Source organism: Electrona antarctica (genome assembly GCF_951216825.1).
Source record: "Electrona antarctica genome assembly, chromosome: 18".
Lineage (NCBI taxonomy): Eukaryota > Metazoa > Chordata > Actinopteri > Myctophiformes > Myctophidae > Electrona > Electrona antarctica.
Genome location: NC_136799.1, coordinates 12,379,323 through 12,406,310, shown reverse-complemented (window position 1 = coordinate 12,406,310; position 26,988 = coordinate 12,379,323). Strand labels below are relative to the sequence as shown.

Genomic DNA, 26,988 nt, shown 5'->3' with positions numbered 1-26,988 from the left:
CCAGGAGCTGCAGTACCAGCAGAGCAGGACGCAGGAGCGCGGCGACAAGTTTGTGGCGGTGATCAGCGACTTCATCACCGTGGCCGGCTTCAGCTTCTCTGAACTGGAGGATCAGCTGAGTGAAGCCAAGGACAAGGTATGTCAACGAGGCTGCGTGGCGTGCTCCACAAGAACCAGAGATAGGATGGCATGAAGAGGTTCTGTCACTCCGTGTGTTGTTTGTATATATCGTCGCTGTTGGGGAAAAGCCTCTTATCTTCATTTTCTAACCTTTTGTGTTTTTTCGTAAATGAATGCCCTACTTGTCACACAAAAGCATCAAGAGAAGCAGATCCACAAGCTCTAAATGTGTATTTGTCACTGACTTATACGTGGGTACAAGCAGTGGAATGTTGTTGGGACCATACATATTGTTCAAAAATGAGTTTTATTCACACAAAAAAGGTTCCAGATTGCAGCTTTATTAATACTGTGTAGGAAGAGAAGAGAGGAGTCTTTGTGCATCTCTCCTAAGTTGAGTGTGATGACTTCACCAGCTCGGGGAATCCCGCCATTCAAATGTCTTCTCGTTTTCCCTCCTCGTCTTGGCCCAGCTAGTGTTTCTTCTTTTTCACATACACACATTTTCTAACACTTTTTTTTTTCTCTTTTCTTTTTCTCCGCTTTCTTTAAAAATACATGTTGAAGGTCTTTCCTCCCACCACACTTTCCATCTCTACTCAACTCTGGAAATAATGGCTTTTTGAACCAATCAGACCTGTTCTCTGCTGTGTATTTAGAATGTACGTACAGTATGTGAGACAGTGGGTTTGGCTGCGGACCCCCATCTGAAAATGTTTTGTTCCAGGGACCCCCAGAAGCAAAGATTAAATGTTTTCTTTTTATATAAAAACAAGGCAAAAGCAACAGCCAAATGTTACTCGAACTCTGTTATACTTTCAGAGTAACCACATGAATCCTAGCATCCCTATTATGGGCCTGTTATAATTAGGGGTGTGCTGAAATATCAATATGGCGATATATATCGATACGTCCTCCCGCGATAAATAATCGATATTGATTATTAAAATATCGATATCGGATTTTTTTGTTTTGTTTTTTGTTTTTTTTAGAAATTTGAAATGTTGTTCATAATGAAGTGATGAACAACATGTTTAGAAAAGGAGGAAATGACAGCTAAAATAAAGCAAATCCCACTCAGATTCCACAGCAACCAGAAGTACTGAATTACTGGATGGTGATTTGTCCAAAGTCTCCAAACAGCTTTGTGGGAATACAAAATGCTGCATTTTTTCTGTTCCAAGTATTTTGTAGTTGCAGATATCGTGATATATCGTTGATGAAATTTCATACAATATATCGATATATCGCAAATATCGCAATATATCGAATATCGTGATATTATCGTTATCGAGGGCCTAATATCGCTATATATATCGTATCGTGAGGAACCCATATCGTCCCACCCCTAGTTATAATAGGTGAACATTAGGCACAAACGGCAGGTTTTCAAGCTCACAGCTTGTGCTTGTAGATCAGATTATTCTATTTTACTAGAGATTTGGTGTAGAGGGGGGAAAAAAGAAAGGGACCAAGTAGTATAGGCTCCTGGTAGACCGTGGTCTACAATGAAAGACCAAGTAGTATAGGCTCCTGGTAGACCGTGGTCTACAATGAAAGACCAAGTAGTATAGGCTCCTGGTAGACCGTGGTCTACAATGAAAGACCAAGTAGTATAGGCTCCTGGTAGACCGTGGTCTACAATGAAAGTATATTGTCTTTGTCGGGGGGAAAACCTTTTAAGGATCAATATATTTTTAAGTAGCAGATCTACAAGCTCAAAACGTTTCTCTTCTCACCGCATTTGAGCTTGGAGATCTGCTACTTTTGATGCTCTTGTGTGATGCTGTACTTATGATCACGTCATATGGTGTTCATTTACGGAAAAAAGTTAAAATAATGGAGATAAGAGGTTTCTGCCCGACAGCAACGACAATATAAGGTTTTAAATGTTTAACTTTAAATGAATGCTCAGGAGGACTTTACTGTGTAGTAGATCAATCGAAACAGTCGAGGACCCAACACAACATCGTCAATGATTTTGGTTCAGTCAAAGAGAACGATTTTAAATAATGGCCCTGGCAGCCTGCATTGCAGAGCCCATGTGTATTATGTTTCTCTTCTCACTGGCCTTAGTTACGTTTATTTGTTTTTAAGAGGTTGCTTCAAACAAAACAACCAAAAAAAGCAGTGAAAACGTCTCATTTGGGTTGTCAGGGTAAATGAGCTGGAGAGCTGTAGAGCCAGTTACCGCTGCAAGACAAAAGGACCTGTGTTCAGCGGTCCAAACTCTCACACTCCCTGTCCAAAACGGGGAGGTGGAGTGTGTGAGTGGCCGTGCTTGCGAGCACGTGTGGCTACATCGTCACCATCGGGCAGAAACCTCCCATCTCCATATTCTGTTACTTATATTCCCTACTTGATCACACTACAGTGTCACACGAAAGCATCAAAAGTAGCAGATCCGACCTGGAAGAGGCCAGACAAACCAAGTATTACACAGTGGTTCAGGGAATTGTCTTTATGTTTACCTTTGGAAAAGATTGCATACATACTTATTTAAGGACAAACAAGAAATGTTTCAGGAGGTGTGGGGCCGTTTTATAAGATACATAAAGAACAATAATTTGTCACATTTAATGGATGGAGCTGAAGAGGAGTTTTTTTTTGGTTATTGTTGTTTTGCTTTCTTTATATCAGTAATTGTCTTGTAATGTTCATTGTTTTTTTTGTATATTTGTATTGTCTTTTGTGTGTAAAAAAGGAAAATAAATACATTGTTGAAAATGAGATCCACAAGCGACGCGTTTCGAGCTTGTGGATCTGCCACTTTTGCTCATTTTTAAATTGAATCCTGTAAAAGTAACGGTTTTCAACATATGAGGTTTCCACCCGACAGAGAGGATATTGTTTGTGTCTTATTGGTATGAGGTGAGCGGAGGTTGACACATTTACTCACTCGCCTGTTGATGTTCTGTAACACTCTGTTACGCTCCAGCAGAGTACAAATACGGCAGTGCGTGCCGTGTGCACACAGTTGGGGCATATTCTTTAACCACATGTTATGCAACCCTATTCTGGACATAAAAGGTGAACGTTCGGCGAGAATTGCAGATCCATAAGCTCGTAATGCATTGTGACTCGTGAGCTTGAAGACCGTCTATCTTCGGGCCAAGAGATTTGGTGTCGAGGGGGAAAAGGGAGGGGCCATGGTACCCCTGGGGGACCACGGTCAACCTAGTATAATAGAGTTGAAGTGGTTCAGGACTGGAGTTTGAGGCCAGTGACCTAGAAGTGCAGGCTCCCACTGAGGCTCCTTGAAGGCTCTGGGCCCAGGGGTCATGGCATGAGGCGGTTCCTTCCAGGGGGTCCCCAGCTAAATGAATTGTACCCCAAAAAGTATTTATTTTCTATCAATTACACACTCCATGAAGCCTTGAATTCATGGAGATTTCGCATTTCAAACAGATAATAAGGTCGTCGGTTTAGGAGGCTCAATTGAGTTCCTGTACCAGAGACTCCACCGGTCATATTGGCTCAGAAAACAAACAAAAAAATGCTTCATGGGATGTGTAATTTGATAGGAAATAAGTATTTATTTTCTTTTAATATAAAGCATCAAAAGCAATGCATCAGTTGGCATCAGTTTAAACACTTTAATCCTATATACATCGGCTATACATCTCCACAACGAGTTTCAATATTTATTAAACACAAAACGTCAATGGGGGAGGGGGTCCCTGACGCTCTTTTCAGATGTGTGTGTGTGTGCGTGCGTGCTTGCACGCATCGCTCATCACCAGACATTACTACAAGCATTACAAAGGATTACAGTTGTCCGAGGTCATGCGGTTCATTGGGCCAGAGGTTTGTGCAGCAGGGGAAAGGGAATTTCTTCATCCTGAGAGATTGCTGGGGTTTACACTTGACACGCCTACACTCAGTCTCCGAGACAATGCGAGAGATTCAGTCTCACAGTGAGAACAAAACATGGGCAGAGAAAGAAGCAACATCTGATCTCTGAACCGGTGGCCCCAATCAAAGGTCCAGTTGTCCCGTGTTGTTATAGCATGTGATGAAAAGATCAAAACAAGATTGTTTCACTGGGTCAAACGTCAGCTTCTCTCCCTCCTTTTAGATATAAATATCGTCTCTGTCGGGTGGAAACCGTGTATGTCCATAACTGTTACTTTTCCAGATTCAAAATCAAAAGCAGCAGATCTTCAAGTTAATAAAACATGTCACTTTGCGCCGCGTTTTGTGCTTGTGGATCTGCTGCTTTTTTTTTGTGGAAATATGCAAGACATAAACAAATGACACACAAGACAAACGGTGAAATAAAAACAGAAAAACTAAAAAACGGAAAATACTGAAAAACAGAAGAGGTTATGGGATATACAGCAACAAGTAACCAAAATACATTTTACAGGCTTTTGGAATCCTTACATTCATTAACAATTAGGAAGGACACAACCCATATTCACTCTATATCTAAATAATCTATCCATTTCCCCATCTTCTTTCTACTTTTGATGTTTTTTTGTGACACTGTAGTATGATCTACAGTAGTAGGCCATTAAAACACAAAAAGTTAAAATATGGAGATAAGGTTTACAGTAGTGCTTTTTTACACAATAGCCTTGTGTTAAGTTTGGGCCCCAATACAACAGCAATTTATTTCTGTCGGGTGGAAACCTCATTTGTCCAAAACTGTTACTTTTCAGGATTCAAATTCAAAAGTAGCAGATCGACAACTCTACTCAAAACGCGTCACGTTTCACGCCGCTTTTCGAGCTTGTGGATCTGCTACTTTTGTTTATCATCGTTTAATGCAATCATATATACGGCTTTTCTGTTTGGATGTATGGGCTGTCAAGGCCAGAAAGTCGGGTTGTTTTGCCACTCAGTAGGCTAGGCATTACCGCATAACTTCCGGGTATGATCGATGATGTCACTTGCATACCATCTATTTCCTCTACCGCCCTCAGTGCTAAGTACAGTATCACATGAATCATCGTGTACAGATCGAGCCACTTGTAGGCCACAAAATTAATAGGAACACACTCAACCCAGACATTAGAACCAATCTGAAGGAACCCGGCTCTTCTCCACTTGTAAAGAGAAGTTAGTGGCGGCGCGACCCATGTTGCTGTGGCCCGTGCACTCAGCACATCGCAATTTCGTTGTACTTGTGCGTGTACTTGTACCTGTACCTGGAACAATGGCAATAAACCTGATTCTGACTCTAGAAGTCCAGTGCACGGCGTGTTATGCTCAAAACCAATAGCTTGAACAGCAGCCGCAACGTTTTGAAAGGAAATAGGCAGCATAGCACATGATGATCATGAATGAGACGGTATCATTCTGCAAGAGGAGTGGAGAGCAAGCATGGAGGAATTCATGGGAAAAGCCCAACTCATTTAATTTGATTCTAGGGTGTGTTTTTCTTTTTTTTTCACAAGCTCACTTGTGTTCTTGGTGTTGAGCTCAAACAAGAACTGTACAGGAAGTCTAGCAATCAGGGAAGATCACTCAAGGGCCACATAAATGAAACCTACAGCAACATTTGTCTACAAGCTGGATATTTCTTTAAAGTTCTTGAACTCTTTTCATGTATTGTGACACAATTAAACATACCTGCCTTCCATACACATGAATGGATTCACTTTTCTAGTTGAGTTAGCAGGCTCTTCTCAATCACAATATGGGGCATGGGTGGCCATAATTACAGCTCCGTTGAATCATGATGCAAGCTTACTGAACGGAGAGGCATCGTCCCTCTTCTGGCTGGGTGTGCTTAGCCAAGAAATGTAGGCTAAATCTCAAGATATCCATGGGAATGGCTATGCTCCATTTTTATTTAATTTCACCATCATTTTTCTTTATTAATGGCCACATCAGGCTCACACGTTTTTCAGCAAAACGCTTCATCAAGAGCATCATGTGCTGAGTAGAAGAATTCCAGAGGAATGCGTCAGCACAAATGGTGCTAAGCTGTCTGATTAGGAAGGAATTGGGCAGCTGTTTAGGGGAAGGTGCCATGGGAGACCACGCTGTCCAGCGCTGGTGCATTAAGCGTGGCCGATCCTGAAACAGCGTGTAAAACGGCGATGGATTCATGAGGCTTACGTTCACTGTAAATCCCACGATAATCTGTTGACAGCTGTCCCCCATTCTGTGCATTTGATCACAACATACACATAAAATACACACGAACATTTATTTCTCCTTGAGAGAGAGAGAGGATAGATACAGTAGATGGATTTATTTATTGATTAATTGATTGATTACTTTATTAATGGTTTGCAATACGTACAGAGGCACAGTTACACAATAATACAACATTCCCTGTGGGCTTGTTTTCCATCGTGGTCCTAGGTATTAAATTAATCAAGATAGAACAGATTAGTACAGAGCGAGCATCAGACCTCCCATTTTCATCTGTGTACAGTACATTACAGTACACACACAGTGTTTTTTTTTCTTCTTTTTTTGCATACAGTAGTATGTAGGGCTGTGAATCTTTGGGTCTCCCACGATTCGATTCGATTCCGATTCTTGGTGTCACGATTTTCTATTCAAAATGATTCTCGATTCAATACATAGGATTTCATCACAATCTACTCCAGTCTTGAACTGAAGTGACCACAGTAACTTGAAAATGACTGAAGACATGTTTACTGTGATTAGGGTGAGCTTACATTTCATATCACAAACCCCATGTAGTGAAAACTCCTGTAACTGTAACCAGAAAAATAAATTTTGAATCGTTCATAACGGAATCGCGATTCTAATTCGAATCGATTTCTTTTGACACCCCTAGTAGTATGTGTGTGTGTGATCGTTCGCTTTCGTTTACCCCACCCACACCAGCTTTCTCTTGTGTTAGTGTTTACTCATTTAGCCAGAGAGGAAACAAACAATTTGACCAGACACATAATTACAGGAGAGAGGGAAGGTTTCTATGGTGATCAGCCCATAATGACAGGCCCATTTGCACATCCTTATACAAGCAGAACCACAGCTCTGTTCTGTTCAACCAGACCCTCCACATACTCTGCTGTAATGTTGTTGCTGTCGGGCAGAAACCTCTTATCTCCATAGTCTAACTTTATGTGTTTTTTTTTTTAAACGTTCAAAAGTAGCAGATCCGCAAGCTCTTGTAGATCTGCTGCTTTTGCTGTAGTTTTATTTGAATCGTGAAAAGTAACAGTTTTGGACATTATGAGGTTACCCTTACCACCCAACAGAGACAATTAGTCAATTAATCAATAAATTGAGGGGTTTGGTCTTAGTCGTCCGAGATTGTGTTTTTTTTTTTAATTCTGCCAGTCCATACTATTGTGAAATCAACATCAGTATGTTCAGTTCTCAACCTCGATGTGTAATTTTGGCAGGGACAACCTGTGTGGGGGACAGTCCATAATAAATGAACTCCTCTCCCTCAACAACCACTGATTATGTACACTTAAAGCAATTAAGGCACCCAAACCGTCCATGTTCACTTAACCCCACGAAAAGTGTACAAATGCACCTGCAAACCATTCTCGTTCAGTTGACTTTCTCTGGTTAAATAAAAACATTCAAAAACACAGTTCGTACTGTACCTGAGGGAATTTGAAAGCAAAAAGAAAAATATGTGAGGGAAGTTTAAAGTTTAAAGCAAAAAGGCCGAGCCCTGCTGTCCACAAAGCGTTGGACAGCAACAGGGGCAGAGGGGAGGGGACATGCTGCCTTCAAACAGGGGCAGAGGGGAGGGGACATGCTGCCTGCAAACAGGGGCAGAGGGGAGGGGACATGCTGCCTGCAAACAGGGGCAGAGGGGAGGGGACATGCTGCCTGCAAACAGGGGCAGAGGGGAGGGGACATGCTGCCTGCAAACAGGGGCAGAGGGGAGGGGACATGCTGCCTGCAAACAGGGGCAGAGGGGAGGGGACATGCTGCCTGCAAACAGGGGCAGAGGGGAGGGGACATGCTGCCTGCAAACAGGGGCAGAGGGGAGGAGACATGCTGCCTGCAAACAGGGGCAGAGGGGAGGGGACATGCTGCAACAGGGGCAGAGGGGAGGGGACATGCTGCCTGCAAACAGGGGCAGAGGGGAGGGGACATGCTGCAACAGGGGCAGAGGGGAGGGGACATGCTGCCTGCAAACAGGGGCAGAGGGGAGGGGACATGCTGCCTGCAAACAAACACATATGCTTGTTCTGTGGTGCGCAACTGCGCACTGTGTGAGACGTGAGTCACAAGGGATGTTTCACAGAGAAACTCAAGTACATGGAAACATGTCCATCCTAACTGTGTATGGGTACAGGCTTTAGTGGGCGGACATTGTGTGTCTGCTATCGCCTAATTTATACTCTACATACCTACCTTTTTGATTGGTTGAATGCTTTATTGGTCACAAATGTAAACACCACATGGTACAGTAAGACATTAAAGGCTAAAAGGATAACACAAAACAGTCCTGGGGACTTGTTTCCATTGTGGTCCTATGTATTCAACATAGCATTAAAGATGAACACAAGTCATTAACAAATACACAAAAGAGAAAACGGCTGCCGTGAATGACACCTCCTTTCGATGAGTTGTTCAGGCCAATTTTAAAGGTAACTAGTGATTCACATCCTTTAATGGATGGTGTCCGCTGTCAGTGTATTCCACATTTTGCAGGCAGAGTGACCTGATGAAGATCAAATAGATCGAAACGTTGTCAGAATTTTCAATAAAGAACGTCTTTCTTCGTACCTGTGGTGTGCGGGCTCCATCCAATATCTACAGAAGTTTCTTTAGCCCGGCACCCAGCCTGTCGTATTCTATGTCCGAGAGTAGTAGAATAAGACATTTCCCATGTTTGTTCTAAATTCGTACATACCTAAACTCTTATACTTTTTATTTCACTTTTTATTTTTTTCTGCTGTCCCAGTTTTCCACATCCCTGACGCACTTTGGAGAGGACCAGGGCCGCATGCAGCCCGATGAGTTCTTCGGCATGTTCGACACCTTCCTGCAGTCGTTCGTGGAGGCCCGGCAAGACCTCGAGAACATGCAGCGACGCAAGGACGAGGAGGAGAGGAGGGCGCGCATGGAGACCATGGTGAGACATGCACACCGACACCACCTGTCCCTATGCAGCGCTTCCAGACCTATTCTGGAGCAGTGCAAAGAAACTTTTGGTGTTTTAAACATTATGTTATAATTTAGCTATTGAAAAATAGCAGATCTACAAGCTCATAGCGCGCCACCGAATGGCGCGCTACGAGCTTGTAGGTCTGCTATTTTTGAAAAATCGTGACAATATTTATTTCAGAAAACTGGAGGATTTTGAAGATTTTTTTTTAATTTCGAGGTCAGGCCTAAATGGGTTAAAGAAAAGATACGCTGGATGCCTTGTATGCACGGAAAACAATTTGTGATACTACTTCTTTCACTTTCCTGAGCTGAGTATTTATGAAGGTCTTCGATCGTTCTGAAATGGTGTTTGTTCATAAGCTGTCCAGCCAGGTCTCATATACTCCAGTGTTATTTTGCCGAACTTCCGATGTGAGTTCGCCACGTACCACAGTGGCGAACTCACTGGAATTGCTGGATAGAGAAAATGGCGTCGGTGTCCCTTCCTTATAAATAAATAAGGTTCCTTGGCGGCCAACCCATCTGACCACTCAACACGGGGGGCATTCACTGCATGCATTTTCAGAGCGTGTTTTATGTTAATGTTCAATTAATGTGTTTCCAAGTTCCTGTTTATCGGTATCATAGTACACTCTTTTTTTCTTATTTTTTTTTAAGGATTTAAATACATATTTCTTTAACATAATATTTATAACGTATTTATTTTACATTATCATTAAAATCTTGTGTACAACTATTGCAAAATCCTCACAGGTTGGGAATCGCTGAGCTAGTGGGATTCCTTCTGTCTTGTTTCTCACCCACAGACAGTTCAGACACACTAAGACCGACACTAAGAATTATACCGGAGTTGAACCAGATCCGACTGAGATGGAGTTATGTGAATAGTGTGCGAAGGCGCTTAATACAGCACAGACCCAAACATGAAACAAGGGCCTTGAGAATATTCCACACAAACACAACAGCAGTCTGGGAGAGCTGGGCAGTGCTCGGAACAAAACCCTTCTCCAGACATCCTCAAATCTTTGTTACATACAGACACTTGAATTCAAAACACACTTTCTCTCACACACACACACGCACGCACGCACGCACGCACGCGCGCGTGCACGCACGCACGCACGCACGCACACACACAAGCTTTTCATCAATGCAGCCTGAGTTAAACCACAGCCTGTTTACATGGTGACGGGGCTGATAAGCAGCTGATTAGCTGGTAGACTTGTCAGCAGAATTCATAGGAACTGTTTAATATGTGACTCAGTGGTCTGGTTCTGGATCCATGCTTCTCTGGATGGAATGATTCATTTTCTCTTCCTCTTTCTTTGTCTTTTTGTGTCTCTACAACTCTCTTCATTGTGCCCTTTTTCTTTCTTTCTTTATTTTACCTACCTTCTTTCTTTCCTTCCTTCCATCCAAACTTTCTCTCTCCAGCTCAAGGAGCAGAGGGAGCGCGAACGGAGGTCCAAGAAGGGCGGTGCCTCCGACGAGGTGGGAGGAGAGTTCGACGACCTGGTGTCGGCGCTGCGCTCGGGCGAGGTCTTCGACAAGGACCTGAACAAGTTCAAGCGCGGCCGCAAGCGCTCGGTCAACCAGCTGGTCGAGGGCGGCGGGCGCGAGAGGGCCATCACCAAGGTCGACTACTAGGCCTCGAAAACGAGACAGACACCCTGCTTACCCTCCCGTGGTGGTGTACATTTCTTAAAAACGGTGACGTTTAACTTTCGATGCCAGGCCCGCAAACTGAGACCAGACCGGTCAGTGATGACGGAAGGAGGACACGTTTACGCATTTAATGGTGGGACTGGACATGTTTAGTGGCGTGTAATAACAGCCGTACCATTTGAAGGAAGTAAGACTGATTCTTTCATCGCTCTCGCAAAGCTCTTTCCCCATCACAACTTTATTTCCTGGACTCCTGTAGCGTGCACAGATCTCTTGAATGGGACAAAGACCACTTGGGACGGACGTACGGACAGGCCACTGTGACAAATGGTCCCTCGTGTTTTTCTTCACCCTTTTCAACACTGTGCTCCCTAACTCTTTCGTTCTCTCACTCGAGTTCTCGTAGATCACTTTTCCTTTCACACATAATTAGGCTGTTACCACTGCAACATCCACTGTGGTGGGGCAGCCCTATTTCATAGGAATCCGGTGCTGAAACACGTAAGATATCGGGGATCAGCCAGTCACACTGTACATAGAGGTGAGGATGAGAGAGAGAGAGAGAGGTTTGGCTGATCTTGGTAGTCTCTCTCAAACTCCTGTGGAAATTCAGGAAGGGGATAGCTTGGAGCCTGTGCCCAAGCCGCACGTCCATTCTGAAGCTCGGGTTCGAGGGTGTCCTGCGGACCAAAAGAGGCCTGTTGGAGTTCTCTCCGTTCTTCTCCCGCACATCGCTGGCCTGCTAGACAGTGACTGCACACAGACCATAGGGGTCAGAATGGACGATTTGACCACTTAAACCCACATGCCGCCGGATTGTGGGGGAAGCTTTTGCTGAGAATAGCCGATGGACAAGCTCACAAAGTGCGCGTGGTGAGCTTGTCCATCGGCTATTTTCAGCGTGAGCTTTGCCCCACAATAACAAAAGACACCAGTATATAGAGCCCTGTGGGACTCCGGCCAAACATATTAAGGGTTAAGTGGTTAGTGCAAATAATGGAGTACGAGTCCACAAATCCCCTCCCCCAGTTTTTTGAAAGTTGGATGTCTGGCATTTGAAGGAACTCTGGAAGGATACAGTTAGCGGTGGCACGTGGTTTTGGGGACGACGACGACGACGACGACACAGTGGTTCAAAGTGGGCTCACATTGGGATTCACCTCTCCTCCCACATATACTTGTTGTACCTCGTCCTGCACACAGCATTCCCAGGGGGAGCCCAGTGTTCCCGGAGGGCAGTTTGCTGAGGACAACGGCACTTCACAAGGAAAAGCAGCCCCTCGGCACAGCCACCCTACCTACACACCCCACCCAAAAAACAAAGAGAAGACAATTTAATGTTGACTGCGCCACGGGGTTGGGGGGGGGGGCGGGGGGCTGTCAAGGTTCACTTTATACTCTCTTATTTCTTCGGTGGTGAAAAGAAAAAGAAAAAAAAGGATTGTTTTGGCATAATCCAGTGCCAAAGCAGTGAGAAGATATATATTATGTATTAATAAAACAAAACAAAAAAAAAACATACTGCAATTTGGCATTTATATATTTATATTTAGATGCAGACAAGCTAATTGCAAAGATTTTCTTTTTTTTTTATGTTTTCTTGGCATTTTTTGTTCTTTGTACACACTAATAGTTACGTCATTTGTTGGTGTTTTAAGTTCACATTGCAAAAAAAAAAAGGTTGACATTGAAGTGGAATTCTTTTACATTTTTTGTTGTGCTTTGTGCAAAAAAAAAAGATTGCTTGTCCATTTCACACATCCATGTCTTGTTTGCACTACACTATTTCAACAAACTGCCAAAATTTTAATCTGTTGTACGGCGACCTTGAGTGCCCTGAAAGGCGTCTTATAAAATGTATTATTATTATTATTATTAAAACCCAACCCAAAGTGTTATTTGAAAAGATTCATTTTCTAATCTTACTCCCTGTAATTATATGCTAAAGGAAAGCTAACAAAAAAACGGGACAAAATATAATTAATTGAAAACACAGTTTAGTCCCCCTTTTTGTTATTTGAACAGCTCACATTTCATCCACACACGTTGATTGACGCTTGTTCTGTGGGGCTACAGTTAATGAAAACACTGTGTAGGAACTAAGAAGTGCGTAAACTGGCCATGGGTTCAACATTCAGACTCGTTTTCATCGATGTCTTTATTAGGAACTATACCAGGCCGATTCTCCCACAAAAGATAACGGTTTGTGTGAAAGCTTGGCACCAAGATTTATGCTCATGCAGTGCATTTCTTGTCTTTTACGTTCTGTTCTGCATTGTAAGACCTGACCCCAGGCGTCTATCCTGCACATGCTCCTGTAGGGTGTAGGGCACAGCGCAGTAACGGCGGTACGTTACCGTGGAGAGGCTTAGATGTAGATTGGTTATTAATACTGTAATAAACATTGATGGAAGGATACAAAGGGCAAGATGATGGATGACTACTACCTTTCATCCCTGTCATATTAGTCATATTAGGTTCCCACTCGACAGAGACAATATACTGTACTGTGTACAGTTGGGTGCCACCGATATTGTCCCTTATCATTTGACCCATTTAGGCCTGACCTCAAAATTTAAAAAAATCCTTCTAAATCCTCCAGTTTTCTGAAATAAATATTTTCACGATTTTTCAAAAATAGCACACCTACAAGCTCGTAGCGCGCCACTCGGTGGCGCGCTATGAGCTTGTAGATCTGCTATTTTTCAATAGCTAAATTATAACATAATGTTTAAAACACCAAAAGGTGTTTGCGCAGATCACGCAAACCTCAGCAAAAAGAAAAGGACAATATCGATGGCCTCCAACTGTAATTAAGTTTTTTTATATATGGGGCTGGTGCTGTTCCTGTCAATAAAGCTGTACCAAGATAATGACTTAAAAGGACTAACAGGACACAGGCCCATGTATCGCAGCCCACACCGGTTTGTTTTTGTTTTTTTGTTTTTTTTAGCAAGTACTATGGTGTTTTATATTTCTTAATTCTTAGCGGTAGAAAGGACAACGGCTGCGATGCGTGTGGACTGAACCTGAAGGTCCTTCCGATTTTGCCTTGGGACAGCGTTCAAGTCCTCTGATGGATTTATGGCCCATTTATACTTTGTCGTACAGCGGTGTCCCCGTGCTGAAACTAGCCGATCTACAAGCTACACAACGTGACAACGGTGTGAGCTTGTAGATGGGCTGTTTTCTAAGCTGGTTCACGATAAAGTATGTATATGGCGCAGACGGAATGGCATCACTAGCGAATGCAAAAAGTGCTACAAGTCCTCCACCCACAGGGAGTGGCTGGAAAGATGGCAAGGCCATTACTTTTCCCCGTGTGGGACAACGTGTGAAATGATGAATCTGTTCAAATTCAGAAACGCACTCCCAATTCACAGGCGAGATAAGGACAGAGAGAGACAACGTTACAGAGCGGGGGAAAGGCGTACTGAAACATACAGGGGAACGCAGAGAGCTAGTATTAGATTTGGTATCACTGGCCTCAATTTGTAGCATCATACGGCCTACTACAGTATGTACACTATAGCCCCCGACAAAAAAAGAGAGACTCAATTAGGCTCTGTGCATTTCTGTAGTCCTGGGTTTTCGAGAAGGTGGGATACCTATTACCTGTACCTGTTCATTTCAGCGGCAGATTTTAACTGGAAAGTGGAAACACTTAAATTTCCGGTTCAAACCTGCTGCCAAGCCAATCAAATGGAGCTATGGGGAAAATGAACTGGAACAGGAAAGGGGTGTGCTACCTTCTGAAAACCTGCGTCTACAGTTAATGCACAGAGCCTATTGAAAGTTTTAAAAAAAAAACTAAAAGGTAACTATGGATTTGTCCGAAATTCCATCGAAATCATTGATAGAATCGTTGGCGCAGTCCTATAAAGAATCTCTGTTTCCAAGGAGTAATTTTTACATGATTTGGTCAACCTTCTATTATGGTCTCTCTTCAATTACCCCATGCAGTGACTGCAGTCGTGTTAAAGGCTGTATGTGACGGGCACACAAGCGCAGTAAGAGGATTGGACGTTTGTCTTGCTCAGGGTTAATTTGGTAAGATATGCTTTTGGGTCGGTAACTCCCGAGTTTGTTAGAGTTACCGACCTGTAAATTACCCTATGTTAAGAAACGGTGTCCTAATGAATGTATTGTTCCTTTGATGGTTTCATGAAATGCCATCCAGTAGATCTGTTTAATTTACAGCAGGACAGTAGAATGGTTGGGCTTTACAAGCATGCAGATAAATCAATAGCCGCTGGCAACAAAAAGTAAAACATTTATTATTATATTAACAATTTCAGTGAACCCTGAGCAGCTAGGTGGAAGCTGACATGACTTTCTCCATCTATTTAAAACAGTAGAACATAGGTCTCAAGAGATGGATACTTTGCCATAGAACTTTTTCTGAACTCACACTGGCTTGGGGGGTAACAAGTACATGAACAGAAAAGGAAAGTTGTGCAGTATCCATTCATATCCAGTATGTAACGAAGATCTTTAGGCTTTTGATCAAAATTTAGCATCTTAGTTTCCCCTCCACTTCGCCCATTTTGCGCTCGTCCTTTTGTGTTTTTCTTTACACTTTGTAAGTGCCTGTTGCCCCGTTTCCACACATGTACCATTCCTGTTGCTAGTTGTTTACTTAAGTACTTTACCAGTGCTGGTGGCTTTCTCCACATCTCCACATTAACCACTTAAACCCTCTATACTTTGTAAAACGGACCTGCGATGCAACTGTACTCTTTAACATTCTGCACCAAATCCCTTCGCCAAAAATAGCAGATTCAGTATACAAGCTATACAATTCCGATCAAAATTATTCCAACATTTTCAACTTTTTTCCAAGATTTTTCAAACTTTTCTGCAAATACCGTAGCTTATCTACAACTGTAGATCGGCTATTTTTCAGAAGCCAAAGTATAAATCCGGGTTGAAAAGTGGTTAAACTGATATTACAGTATATGAACACGTTTTTCCCGGGCTCACCCTGGAACCCCCTCAAGGACCCTTGCGGGTCCCCAGACCCCACTTTGAGAACGACTGGGTAGAGCACATAAGATGCACAGCGCAGAAAGGTTCTTGGCATTTGTGCATGCCCCACGTTTTCAGATGTACATTTTTATACCAAATAGACAGGGACTGAGACTGTCCGATCCTCTGGAATGCCCTCCCACCCTCCCCCAAACTGGAAAAATCAATTGGGTCCCAAGCGAGGAGGTAAAACAATATGATTTGCCTTTCCTCACTCAACATCCTCATGTACATTTGAGCTGTTCTATTTTCCAATCCTCTGTTTTCTTTGGCTATAGAGCTACTATGAGAAGTTCAGTAACAGACTTTGACAGTCTCTCAAAACATTATTTGTTTTTTAATCCAGAGCTTTAATCCATAGTGTATGTATAGTCTATTTACAAAGCGGTATTGCTAATTTTCTGTCAGTATTATTTCATGTTTGTATTACTACACGTTTGGATTATGTTTATTTGGCCATTGACTGGCTGATTGGGGTGCGATGATAGAAAAACAAGAGGAGTGAAGAATTGTAGCTTGTTCAATGCACTTTTAATGTGGGACATTTCCATTCCCAATGCCATGGCATGGGCTCAGTTACCCCCGAGATGAGAAGCGTGCAGCTTTAGAGGAGAACTGCATGGTGGAGATAGACCGCAGTGAGATGGAGACAGAAAGACACAGTTGCAAGTGAGGTTCGGTACAGTAGGTAACAGAGTGGACTAGATACCGTAGTTCTTCAGTGGTTTTAATTTAAAGGACCCCCCCCTTAACTCTGAGCGTATTCAAGTGGAACCAAATGGAGCCATAACGCCTTTACAAGAGTTGTAAGGGTCCATTTGGAGGTGGGGGTCCACCTCAATTGGAACCCACTTAAAGAACCACTGGACTAGACTTATGGGGAAAAGACTTAAAAGGGGTCTACGTTTTTGTTAAGGTTTTTATTCAGTAAGAGGGGTCAACCCCAACCTGAAATCGTACACACACCGCCGCTGTAATTAAGTGATGAAAGATTGCTCTGATGTATGAGAGCGCGGTGAGTTCTAAAGCCTGATTTACGTATATTTTGTGATGGTGTCGCATGGCGAAAATAGCAGCTCTACAAGCTCAAAATGCATTGCCATGAGATATGTTGTGAACTTATAGATCTACTACTTTTGGTCCACGACAGATTACAAAGTAAGTGTAAGACCACTCATGTTCCATCTGTCACTTGCTTCTCTGTAAGAAAAGACATAACCACACTTCTGTTAAAGTCACTGCACTTGGCATCGACCCGCATGCCTAAAGAAGGGTGCACAAATATTGTTGTGGTCTGTTCTCGTTTAATATTAAAAAAAAAGAAACGCTTGCAATATCGAAAACACCTGTTACACAAAAGATTTTTACTGCCTGAGAAAAGTTGCACCTGATTTTAAAGGTTGTATAATTGTGAGGAGTCAGTATTTTTATGGTTAATAAAAAAAATGAATAGGTCCTCCACCGAAAGATGTATAGTTAAAAAAAGAAAAGAAAAACATTTGTACACCATTCTTGATGTTTGAAATAAGATTTAGAAAATTACAAAAAAAAGTTTAAAAGTTGAGGAATGTTACATTTTCCTGTAAATTGTACCTCTATTTATTTGCCTTATTTAGTTTGCTATATTTTGTATGTATACACAGCATTACAATAAAATGTTATATTAAGAATATGAATATGAATAATTATACTGTGGTCCGTGTATGTTGGATAGATTTCAGACTTGTATAAGAATGAGAGACATTCTTTTCCTTATTCATTTCTATAATTTTATTTTTGTTTTGTATCTTTTTTTTCTTGCCCTGTGTCATTTTGTAGGGTTACAATAAACTTTTGTCCCTTACAAAGTAGTAATTTATTCTCATTTTTTACACTTTGGCTCAATGTGGTCTCATATGGTCATGGGCATGGCACATAAAATATGGACTTGAGCAATCTATGCCACGCAGTCTACTGACATGACTTACTCAAATATAGATTACAACATTTAGACTCACATGTGGCTCAGCGGTCCAGGCACCCTGGCTGGTAGCCCAGTCTGGCAATGTGCCGCGGGTTCGACTCCCGATCTGGACGGACTTCACTGCATGTCACCCCTCCATCTCTCTCCCCATTTCCTGTCAGCCTACTGTCTATCCCATCCCGATATAAAAAATATATAAAGGAAAAAGCCACAAACAAAACATAAAAAACAAAACATTTTCACTTGACCTTACGGCAAATAAAACGATTCACAGGAGGTAGGTTGCCAGAGGTTGTCCTCCCAGTGCAGAGAACCTTGGTCAGCTGCAGGACCATTGGTTAACCACTTGGTGGGGCTGCTTTTCCAAAGAATCCAACACACTACTAGGCTTACAATACAAGATATATTACAAAATTAGGTTTGGGATTTTTGTCTTCATTGAAAATACAAATGTTATCTTTAAATGGACATTTACATTTACGCTGTCTCTGTGGATGAGACATGAGATTGTGGTTTGTAAACCAAAATCAAAGGGGAAAACATGGTGTTACGTTTGCAGTTCAAACCAACTTTGTGCAAAGCTGCCCAGGTGAATATCGTCTCTGTTGGGTGGAAACCTCAGACTCATGTCCAAAACTGTTTTCACAGGTTTCAAATAAAAAAAACAGGCAAAAATAGCAGATCTACAAGCTCAAAATGTGTTCGAGCTTGTACAAAATAGCTTGTACACGAGCTATTTTGGATACTTTTGTGTGACACTGTACCATGGAGACGATATGACTTCATGGGACTGCATGGGACTACTTTTTCAATCCCACTCACTCGCACATGATTTCTGACCACTCCTGTCAACCAGGGGTGTAGCACCAAATTCTGGGCCCTCGGAAAAGCAATCACTGTGGGCCCCCCACACACTTTATTTTGTGTGTGTGTAATCCATCCAGGCTTTGAGGCCCCCCACACACTGGGGCCCTAGTATGTGTGTCCCACTTTTCCCCCCCAGTCCGACGGCCCTGCAAGAGTTGACTAGTGTAAACTCTTGCAATGTGATCACTCCCCTCTGCAACACCGCTTTTTAAAAATGTATAGTCTCCATCCATCCTCGCCAAAATGACTAGTAAAGTCTGTCATAAGATGAGATGGAGATCTGGCTGATATGCAATCACCGTAAACCCTCCTATACTTCGTTGAATATTAACCCCAGGAGTCTATATTGGGCCCCCTCCTTTTTTCCCCCCCTCTACACAAAATCTCTTTGGCGAAAATACCTGATCTATACATGCTGTATATCTGCTATTTTTGAATGCAAAAATCTAAAATGGCACAGATGCTTTCCCGGTTTTAATGGATTAAAAAGGATATAAAATGTAAACACCAGAAAGTGTCCCAGTTTGTAGCTACTGTACAAAAGCCCTATCATGCATTTTATCTTCACTGAAAACCTACAGGTGATTGCATTGTTAAAGGTTAGTTTATCTCCTATTTTCAATTTCTTAAATTATATTTCTGTCCACTTTTAAAAGGGGTACCAGTTGCATAAACATTTCCTTACACAATGTCAACTTCAAAAAGTTTATTAAATAATTATTTCTCCATCAAAAAGGATAAAACATGTCATGATCAATGTATAGTGCAACCGTCACGACAAAACGATTGTTCGACACAAAACAGGGAAGACCACAGATAATGCATTTGCATTTGTCTGTAGGGGTGTGTGTGTGTAATGCACATGCATGTATGCACACAAGGTTTTTTGGTCATCCATCTGTATTGAAATCCAGCATCAGGTTAACCAATAAGCCAGTCAAATCATTAACACATTTTGAATTTTAGGGCGTTGTATTCAATTTCTAGATGTTCAGTTGCTTGAAAAATAGTTTGTTAGCCATCACTGTTAGTACTTATCAGTTCCCTGTGGGTTGGCTTATATAGTACTCATAGGAATGCTAACAATCAGATGATTTTAATCTGATGATATTAATGTAAGTTTCCCCCCAAATGTCAATCTGCTAAAGTGCTTCATAAAACAGAAGAGGCTAAAACATAACCTGAAACACCAATGTGGCTTTAAGTGTCTCTTGAATGTGTGTTCCGGGTCAATGTGTGTGCGCGCATGTGTGTGTGTGTGTGCATATACACTACAGTATGAAGTGCATCTTGTCTTTCTGTCTGTGTCCCTCCATACAAGTCCAGTTCAAAAACATCACTCCGAATCCCTCTTCTTCTCTGTGCAGCTCATAGTGTCTGACCCGTTGCCCTGCTTTCCTGTCCCGCTAACTTCCCCCTGTGGCGACTGGCAATACAGCATGTGAAGGCGCTCTGCGGTCACGTGGGCATCTCCAGTTCCCTCGCAGCACTTGATCCACGTCAGTGGAATGACCTCGATGCCATAGTGGGCCCCGGCGATGGCCCCGGCCATGCACGCTATGGTGTCTGTGTCCCCGCCGAGGGCCAGGCTGTACGCCATTGTCCTCTCCAGGCCCCCGTAGCGCTCCGGAAGGCCGTCTCGGGGCTGCAGACAGTGGAGCGCACAGAAGATGGCGGTGGGGACAGAGTGGAGCGCAGCAATGCCGTTGCCTAGAAGAAGAGACAGAGTGAGACGGCAATAACAATAAATCGGGTTCATCCTCCTGGGGGCCATGAATGTGCTCCGCAAGAGAGACTGTGCATAACTGTAGTTCCCTTTTCCGTAAGAGGTAGTCTCACATGGCCAGACTGTTGCCTCTCGCACTTTTCTAATGCTTCCATCATACAGTCTGGAGAACGGAAGCTCGGATCATGAGCAAGCGATAAAGCGGAAGTGAAGCCTCCTCCCCACTTCCGTTTCGTCTTTACAGTCACGCAAATTTATCCTAATATAAATAGAAATCATCTAAGCATAAATAGCCTACTGCTAAGCAGAAATGTAAAGATATTTTAAAATATATTTTCGTGAATGGAAATGGCAACTTCCTTGCTCGGATTTCAGGAGGGGTAGTTCCAGACTCTATATAGCATTCGGAGATTGTGGAATAGTTGTCTGGCTACGCGAGACTACATAAGGGGGCATAGGCATTTACTGTTCCGGGTCAGTTTCCAATAGCTTCATTTGATTGGCTCAGCAGCAGCAGATTTGAATGGGAAAGGAACAACACAATTCATGTGTGTTTCCCGTTCAAATCTGCTACTGAGCCAATCAAATGAAGCAATGAGAAACTGACCCAGAACAGGACATGTTTATACCCCCTTCTGGTAAAGGCAACTACAGTTATGCACAGGTTCAATTGTCATGCAATCAGCAATCAGCCCCCTGGAGACAGGAAGAAGATCAGATATTTATACTGTATAGTGCATATACTGTATGAGATTTCTGACAGATACTGACCGAGTTCAGAGATGACCTCTTCTATGCTGACCTTACTCCTGTCCATCAGGTCTTTAACTCTGTGTAGACGCTCACAGAATGGCTTTTCTGCTTCTTTCAGGCTGTAAAGACAAAAGGTCGTCGTTACTCGTGAGGTCAAAGAGAACCACTGCATATGATCAGGATTTGAACATTATATTTTACAGCCAGACTGAAGACCAAACTGCGTGTCGCCTCATCTGTGTCCTCAAAGGTAGACCAATCACCAGCGCACCGCTCATGTGTCACAAAACAGAAGCACTACACTGGATGGTTCACAAGGAAATACCTGGTAATTAAATTGAATGTGAAACTCATGATTAGTCGAAAATAGTTCATCTCTTAATAGCACTTTTGTGCTTCCAAAGAGACATTCTCCAGAACTGCTGAAAAAAGCAGCTGTCCGGGTATGATATCTGTTATTATGTTACGTGTTGGAGTGTATTGACTACACTTGGTATAACATTTGCCTATAAACTGTACATCATAAATACCTTGCATTCAAAACCAGCTAATTGCTCTGGAAGACTCTACAGTTAAATATGAAATTAAACACCAGGGTCCAAAATTGAGCTAAGTTCCTGAAGAACAATTCCTGAATTTCAGGGAATGTTCCAACGAACTGGGGAAAGTTCCAGTGGTTGGTATCAGGCTATAGTAACTTACTATAGACAAGGAGGCCACAGCGTTATTACACTATGCATAAATACTATGTATTTTTGAGTGGTGTAAACCACTCCTACGACTGGCTTTGTTAGTTTACGTGTCTGTCTGTGCTCAAAAAATGAGCATGGTTGCTACGGTCACCCAGTTCACCCGGGTGTGATTTCATTACGTCAGACATTACGTCAGACCACAGCTGATCAGACTATATAAGACCTTACACCACTCAGTTCACACGGGTGTGATTGTTAGTTTACGTGTCTGTCTGTGCTCAAAAAATGAGCACGGTTGCTATGGTCACCCAGTTCACACGGGTGTGATTTCATTACGTCAGACCACAGCTGATCAGTCTATATAAGACCTTACACCACTCAGTTCACACGGGTGTGATTTTTGTAATCACATTGGGATTGGGAGATATTCCTTTTAAGTGTTCCAAAGAAATGTACTGAATATTCTCAAACTATTTTTTTCTTTTTTTGCATGCATGGTGCGCCTGCTTGAATTTGGCGTCATTCAAATTGTTTTCCCACTATTAAACAAAATACCCACTATACACTCATTGACCCCTTTTCCACCAGGGTTGAACCGGTTCAGTTAATTTCTCCCACCTAATATTGAACCCCTTCAGAGTGTTTCCACTGAAAATGAATTGGTTCAGAACCCTAAAAGTTGGTTCGGAACTGGAACCAAAAAATGGCCACCGGTTCATGAAAGCACCAAGGTTCCAAGAATCTAGAACAGTTCTAGAGCAACTACACTGCACATACAGTAGGTGGTATCTACCGAGAAGTAAAAGGTAAAGAGACATTGTGATTAGGTCTATACTGGTGCTCTCAGACAACGGGCAGAAAGGTGCATGAAATGAATGAACGCAGGAGAACAGACAGAGAGACATCATCTTTAACGTCGAGTATGAACTATGAACGGGCCTTTAGGTGCATGTTAGGTATCGGTACTCACACTCTGGCGTCGCTGCGTGCGGACTCGTCATCCTCCACCTCTTCCATCTCTTTGATCAGCCGGCTGATGAATTTCTGGGGCACATCGAGCGCCCCCTGCAGCGAGAGGTGGACGGCCAGCGCCTGCAGTACAGCTCCATTATAACCCAAAGAACAGGAGTGGGTTAGCATGGCTCCCTGACAGGCAAACTGGAAGAGAGAGAAGAGACAGAGAACTCACTTCGAAGTTGAAACTACTCCCACTAAGTCACTTGAATTGGATCCATCCATCATGTGGCAATATGGATGAGACAGTTTGCATTCAACCTTGAGCCTTGTGGCCATGTGAAGACATTCAGCTACCTAAGGTAGCGTATCAGTAGTAGTAGTAGTAGTAGTAAGTCAGAGAGGCTTATTATCTGTATCAGCCAGAGGGCGGAGTCCATCCCCATTTTACAAAGCGTTAGACCCCTGGGAGATGGATTTCTGAGGTGGAGCGCGAGACCTACCATCAGCTCCCACTGCCTCCCTCCCAGTACTTACCGCACAACTTGCTACCGCACTACACATACGCTGAGTTGGTGGTGCCCGGGATCTAACCCATGATCGTGTGGTCGAAAGGCGACTGTTTTACCAACTGGGCTACCTGGACACCGTAGGCTCAGCTACCTTAGCCCACTTGATAAGATTCAACAAATCCCCTCCGCCCTCCCTCCACTCACCCTCTTGACATCTGCAATGTCTGGGAAAGCCAGTGCGAAGGGGGCCGCCCTCATAGCCCCTCCGTTTCCAAAGGAGCCCCTGCCGTTGAACTGATCCCTGGCTGGCTGGTATACATCACTAAGCTGTGGAGAGGACAGCTTCTTCAACACCTGGACCACTCCAGATCCATAACCTCGGCCAGGAGAAAGACTGTATTCCTTAGCAAACCTACAAGAGGAGTAAAAGATGTCATTTCAATGTGCAACTGTGCTTGTGTGTGTGTGTGTGTGTTCTCTACATAATTTTCTCTGAGACATTACACATGAACCATGATGAAAGTTGCAAGCGTTAGTTGCTAGCATCGAAACAGGTTTGCTCAGTGGTCAGTGTAGGTGGGTAGGGTACAAGTGTATAACCTGCGAGCCATGTCTTGCTCATCAAAGCCAGCACGGGCCAACAGGGACTGGACCACGCATCGTGTCATGGCTGTGTCATCACTGAACTCAAGAATACCTGAACACAGGAAGAGACACACATTAAAACACATTGAGACCTGAGAGCAGATTCTACAGTATTGTGAAAAACCTATGTTTCTATATCAGTGGTTCTCAAACTATTTCATGTCAAGGACTTGATTGATTGAAGTATATTTATTAACAGCAGAATTACAGTACATTTCAAGCACAACTCAATACAAAAGCTGTTAACTGTGAGTGGATGACCCAATAAAGCACTACAAGTTACTAACCACCAGTCTACCAAAGAGTTGGACCATTGGATGATGCTCAGCTGAACAGATAAATTGAGCTGAGGATAATCCAATTCATTTTATGAATGTGAAGACTAGCAGCACAATTAACAATATGTTTGAGACATTTCTATTAATGTAGCCTTCACGAGTCCCCCAGTGAAACAGCGTGATCAGAGATTCTGCAGTTTTTGGTGACTGGTGAGTATTCCCACTTAAACGGGGAGTTCATCATAATTCATACCCCAATTAACATGAAAAAAGAAAACAAAGAAAAGAAAAAACAACAGCAGAAGAGTAGGAGGTTACAGTCAGAACAGCATGAAAGCCTCAAGTCCCAGTGTTGCTATGCCGCAGTCAGATGATTTTTGTTCCACATAGTCAATCATGTCATGTAATAATATGGGATCTCCTCCACCCACACTGCATGTGTGAACACATTCTGAATCCCCATCCCCTCCCTCTCTCGACCCCTCTCCTGCTCACCATCTCCCTTCGTCTCGTCGTCCAGGCTGCTCAGATGCTGCAGCACGTTCTCCATGGGCACCTCCTCCGCTCCCTCGAACTCCCCGCCGACACAATCCCCCAGCGCAGCGCCCACCAGGGCACCCCGAAACCGGGACAAAGACGCAGGCCCCCCCGCTGCCGCTGCTCCCATCGCCCTCACTGACGCTGTCATTGCCATGCATTCGTTGCCCAAAAGAAGCCCGCGCCCTTGATTTATTCTTTATCTAGTATTTCGCAATTCGCAAAAATAAAACAAAATGAAGGATCCCACTGAGAAGAGGCGATGAGGATGGTGGTGGTGATGGTGGTGGTACCAAACTGTGTCAACATCAGCAACAATAACAACAACCTCCTCTCCTCGTTGCTGCTGGCTGCTGCTGTGTCGCTCTGTCTTTTCTTCTTCCTGATGCCTGGCCTGCTGGTGGTCGTCGTACGTCGGCGTCGCGCTGCGGGAAATAGCCGATCTACAAGCCCACAGCGCGCCGCGGAAGCGACGCGCTGTGAGCTTGTAGATCGGCTATTTCCCGCAGCAGCGCGCAACGCCGCGGTACGAACGAGCTTCTGATTTGCTTGCTGGTCGTTTGACCCCGTTCTGAGTCATAGACTCACCGCTGCGCATTATAATTACCGTAATTAACTGGGGTTAGGGTTTTCAAATGCAGCCCAGGGATAATAATACCTATGGATAATACTAACAGTAACATCAATAATAATAATAATAATAATAATAATAATAATAATAATAATAATAATAATAATAATAATAATAATAATAATAATAATAATAATAATAATAATAATAATAATACAAAATAAAAATACTTTTTTCAGCCAGGTTTACGGTAGTGCGCGGTGACTGCTACTGGCATGCAGTCGGTCGGAAAGGGAGGTGCGTACTAGTCACACACATCCGATTCCGGAGCAAAAACCCCCAAAAACATACTGTTGGCTGCTAGAAAAACAAAACTCTTTGGAGGTTTATGTGTTCTTCTAACTAAATGCATTGCCTCGTATTCATATCAACCAGGGAACCACGCTTCGATAGAACCGGGCCCCGGGTTTGTAGCATGAGTAGGTTTGTGTACTTATTCAGTGTTTTTTTTGCAGTGCTAGCTTAGCCTTGTTAGCTTAGCCTCCTCGCGCGCGGCATACATTTTTTGCAGCATTAAAAAAGAAAAAAACATGGCGGATCCGGATCGGGGGAAACGTGCAGAGGTAAATGTAAGAATCGTTTTTACCAAAATGCTTTAGCACTGAAAGACTACACATGATAATTATATGGCATGACATGTTGTCATTCTGACTGATCAACCTTTTAACAAAATGACTTGGATTGCTTGGCATTGCTCATTGCTCTGATTGCTGGTGTGCACGTTCGAGAGATGGTCCAGTGTGAGTGTGACTGACAACCCACCAAAATAGGTCTGGGTGTGCAGAGATGGCTGGGAGCAGCATAATGTATGGATTTTTCGGGAGTGTGTATTGTATCTGTTCACCCCGCGTCTGTGATAATGAGTGTTCTAAAGTTTAGAGCACTGATTCATCTCATGTTTTCATTGATGGAATACTTTATGAGGTACACTTATTCAACAACATAACATAAAAAGCCCTGAGCTCGGGCTTGTTTACATTCCATGTGCATTCTGTGCATTCAGGAGTTTTGTTAGATTGTAATGTCTACCTGCTTGTTGTCAGTGTTGTCTTGTTGTCAGTGTCTCAGCAATGAAACTGATCTTGTTCACAACATTGTGTATACATTAGTTGAGACATCATAGATGCCATCATGGTAAATATGCCAAGCAGATTTGTGAATGAATGAACTTTGTGCTAGTGGCACTGGAATTGGTAGCCCTAGAATGTCTCTGTTGTTACATACAGTTGGTACAGTATTCCACATACAGGAGCCATAGATCAGTGTCATGACTTGCGGTTGCAGTGGCAGATCCATGTGGCAGAAAGTTCTGCCACAAAACGTGTATTTAGACTAAATACACAAAGTGGAGATATTTTACTAAATAATTTAGTCAAATATCTCCACTTTTCACAAGCTGCACCCGGACGGCTTTCTCTCCGGGCGAGGGGCCCGGAATGATCGATGGACTGAATTTACCAACAATTCCTGTTGATTACCACAAACGTCATCATAAATAGGGAAGCACAAATGTTTGGGGCAGGTGGTGTGATTAATTACCCAGCACCT

General features: G+C 43.1%; 3 protein-coding genes across 10 annotated transcripts in view; 2 read left to right on the top strand and 1 right to left on the bottom strand.

Moving 5' to 3' along the window:
* The window catches only part of LOC306941779 (disheveled-associated activator of morphogenesis 2-like), a 109,844-nt gene extending 98,137 nt beyond the window's left edge, over positions 1 to 11,707 (top strand). Inside the window, exons 19-21 of the mRNA XM_079527422.1 lie at positions 5 to 136; positions 8,984 to 9,154; positions 10,624 to 11,707. Coding sequence (XP_079383548.1) covers positions 5 to 136; positions 8,984 to 9,154; positions 10,624 to 10,836 — 516 coding nt within the window. The 3' untranslated portion in view covers positions 10,837 to 11,707. The remainder of the gene's footprint in view (positions 1 to 4; positions 137 to 8,983; positions 9,155 to 10,623) is intronic.
* Positions 11,708 to 19,403: 7,696 nt separating this feature from the next.
* LOC306942475 (ADP-ribosylhydrolase ARH3-like) lies at positions 19,404 to 25,179 on the bottom strand. The gene is made up of 6 exons (XM_079528386.1): positions 24,768 to 25,179; positions 23,950 to 24,046; positions 23,554 to 23,761; positions 22,854 to 23,041; positions 21,210 to 21,310; positions 19,404 to 20,422 (listed from the first exon to the last, which is right to left on the bottom strand). The coding sequence occupies exons 1-6, from the start codon at positions 24,964 to 24,966 to the stop codon at positions 20,049 to 20,051; spliced, it is 1,167 nt and encodes a 388-aa protein (XP_079384512.1). The 5' UTR covers positions 24,967 to 25,179; the 3' UTR covers positions 19,404 to 20,048.
* A 469-nt stretch (positions 25,180 to 25,648) lies between these two features.
* Positions 25,649 to 26,988, top strand: part of LOC306942471 (zinc finger MYM-type protein 4-like) — a 63,433-nt gene continuing 62,093 nt past the window's right edge. For 6 of the 8 annotated variants that reach the window (XM_079528376.1, XM_079528373.1, XM_079528372.1 and 3 more), the window contains exon 1: positions 25,684 to 26,009. In XM_079528376.1, the coding sequence (XP_079384502.1) occupies positions 25,971 to 26,009 (39 nt within the window). In that variant the 5' untranslated portion in view covers positions 25,684 to 25,970. The other 2 variants (XM_079528375.1, XM_079528374.1) reach the window with 2 other exon arrangements.

Coding starts and splice junctions, on each gene's coding strand:
- LOC306942475 (XM_079528386.1), bottom strand. CDS start 24,966: ATGGCAATGACAGCGTCAGTGAGGGCGATGGGAGCAGCGGCAGCGGGG. Junction 23,042..23,553: donor ACATTGCAGATGTCAAGAGG/GTGAGTGGAGGG, acceptor TCTCTCTTCCAG/TTTGCCTGTCAGGGAGCCAT. Junction 21,311..22,853: donor GCACGCAGCGACGCCAGAGT/GTGAGTACCGAT, acceptor TTGTCTTTACAG/CCTGAAAGAAGCAGAAAAGC.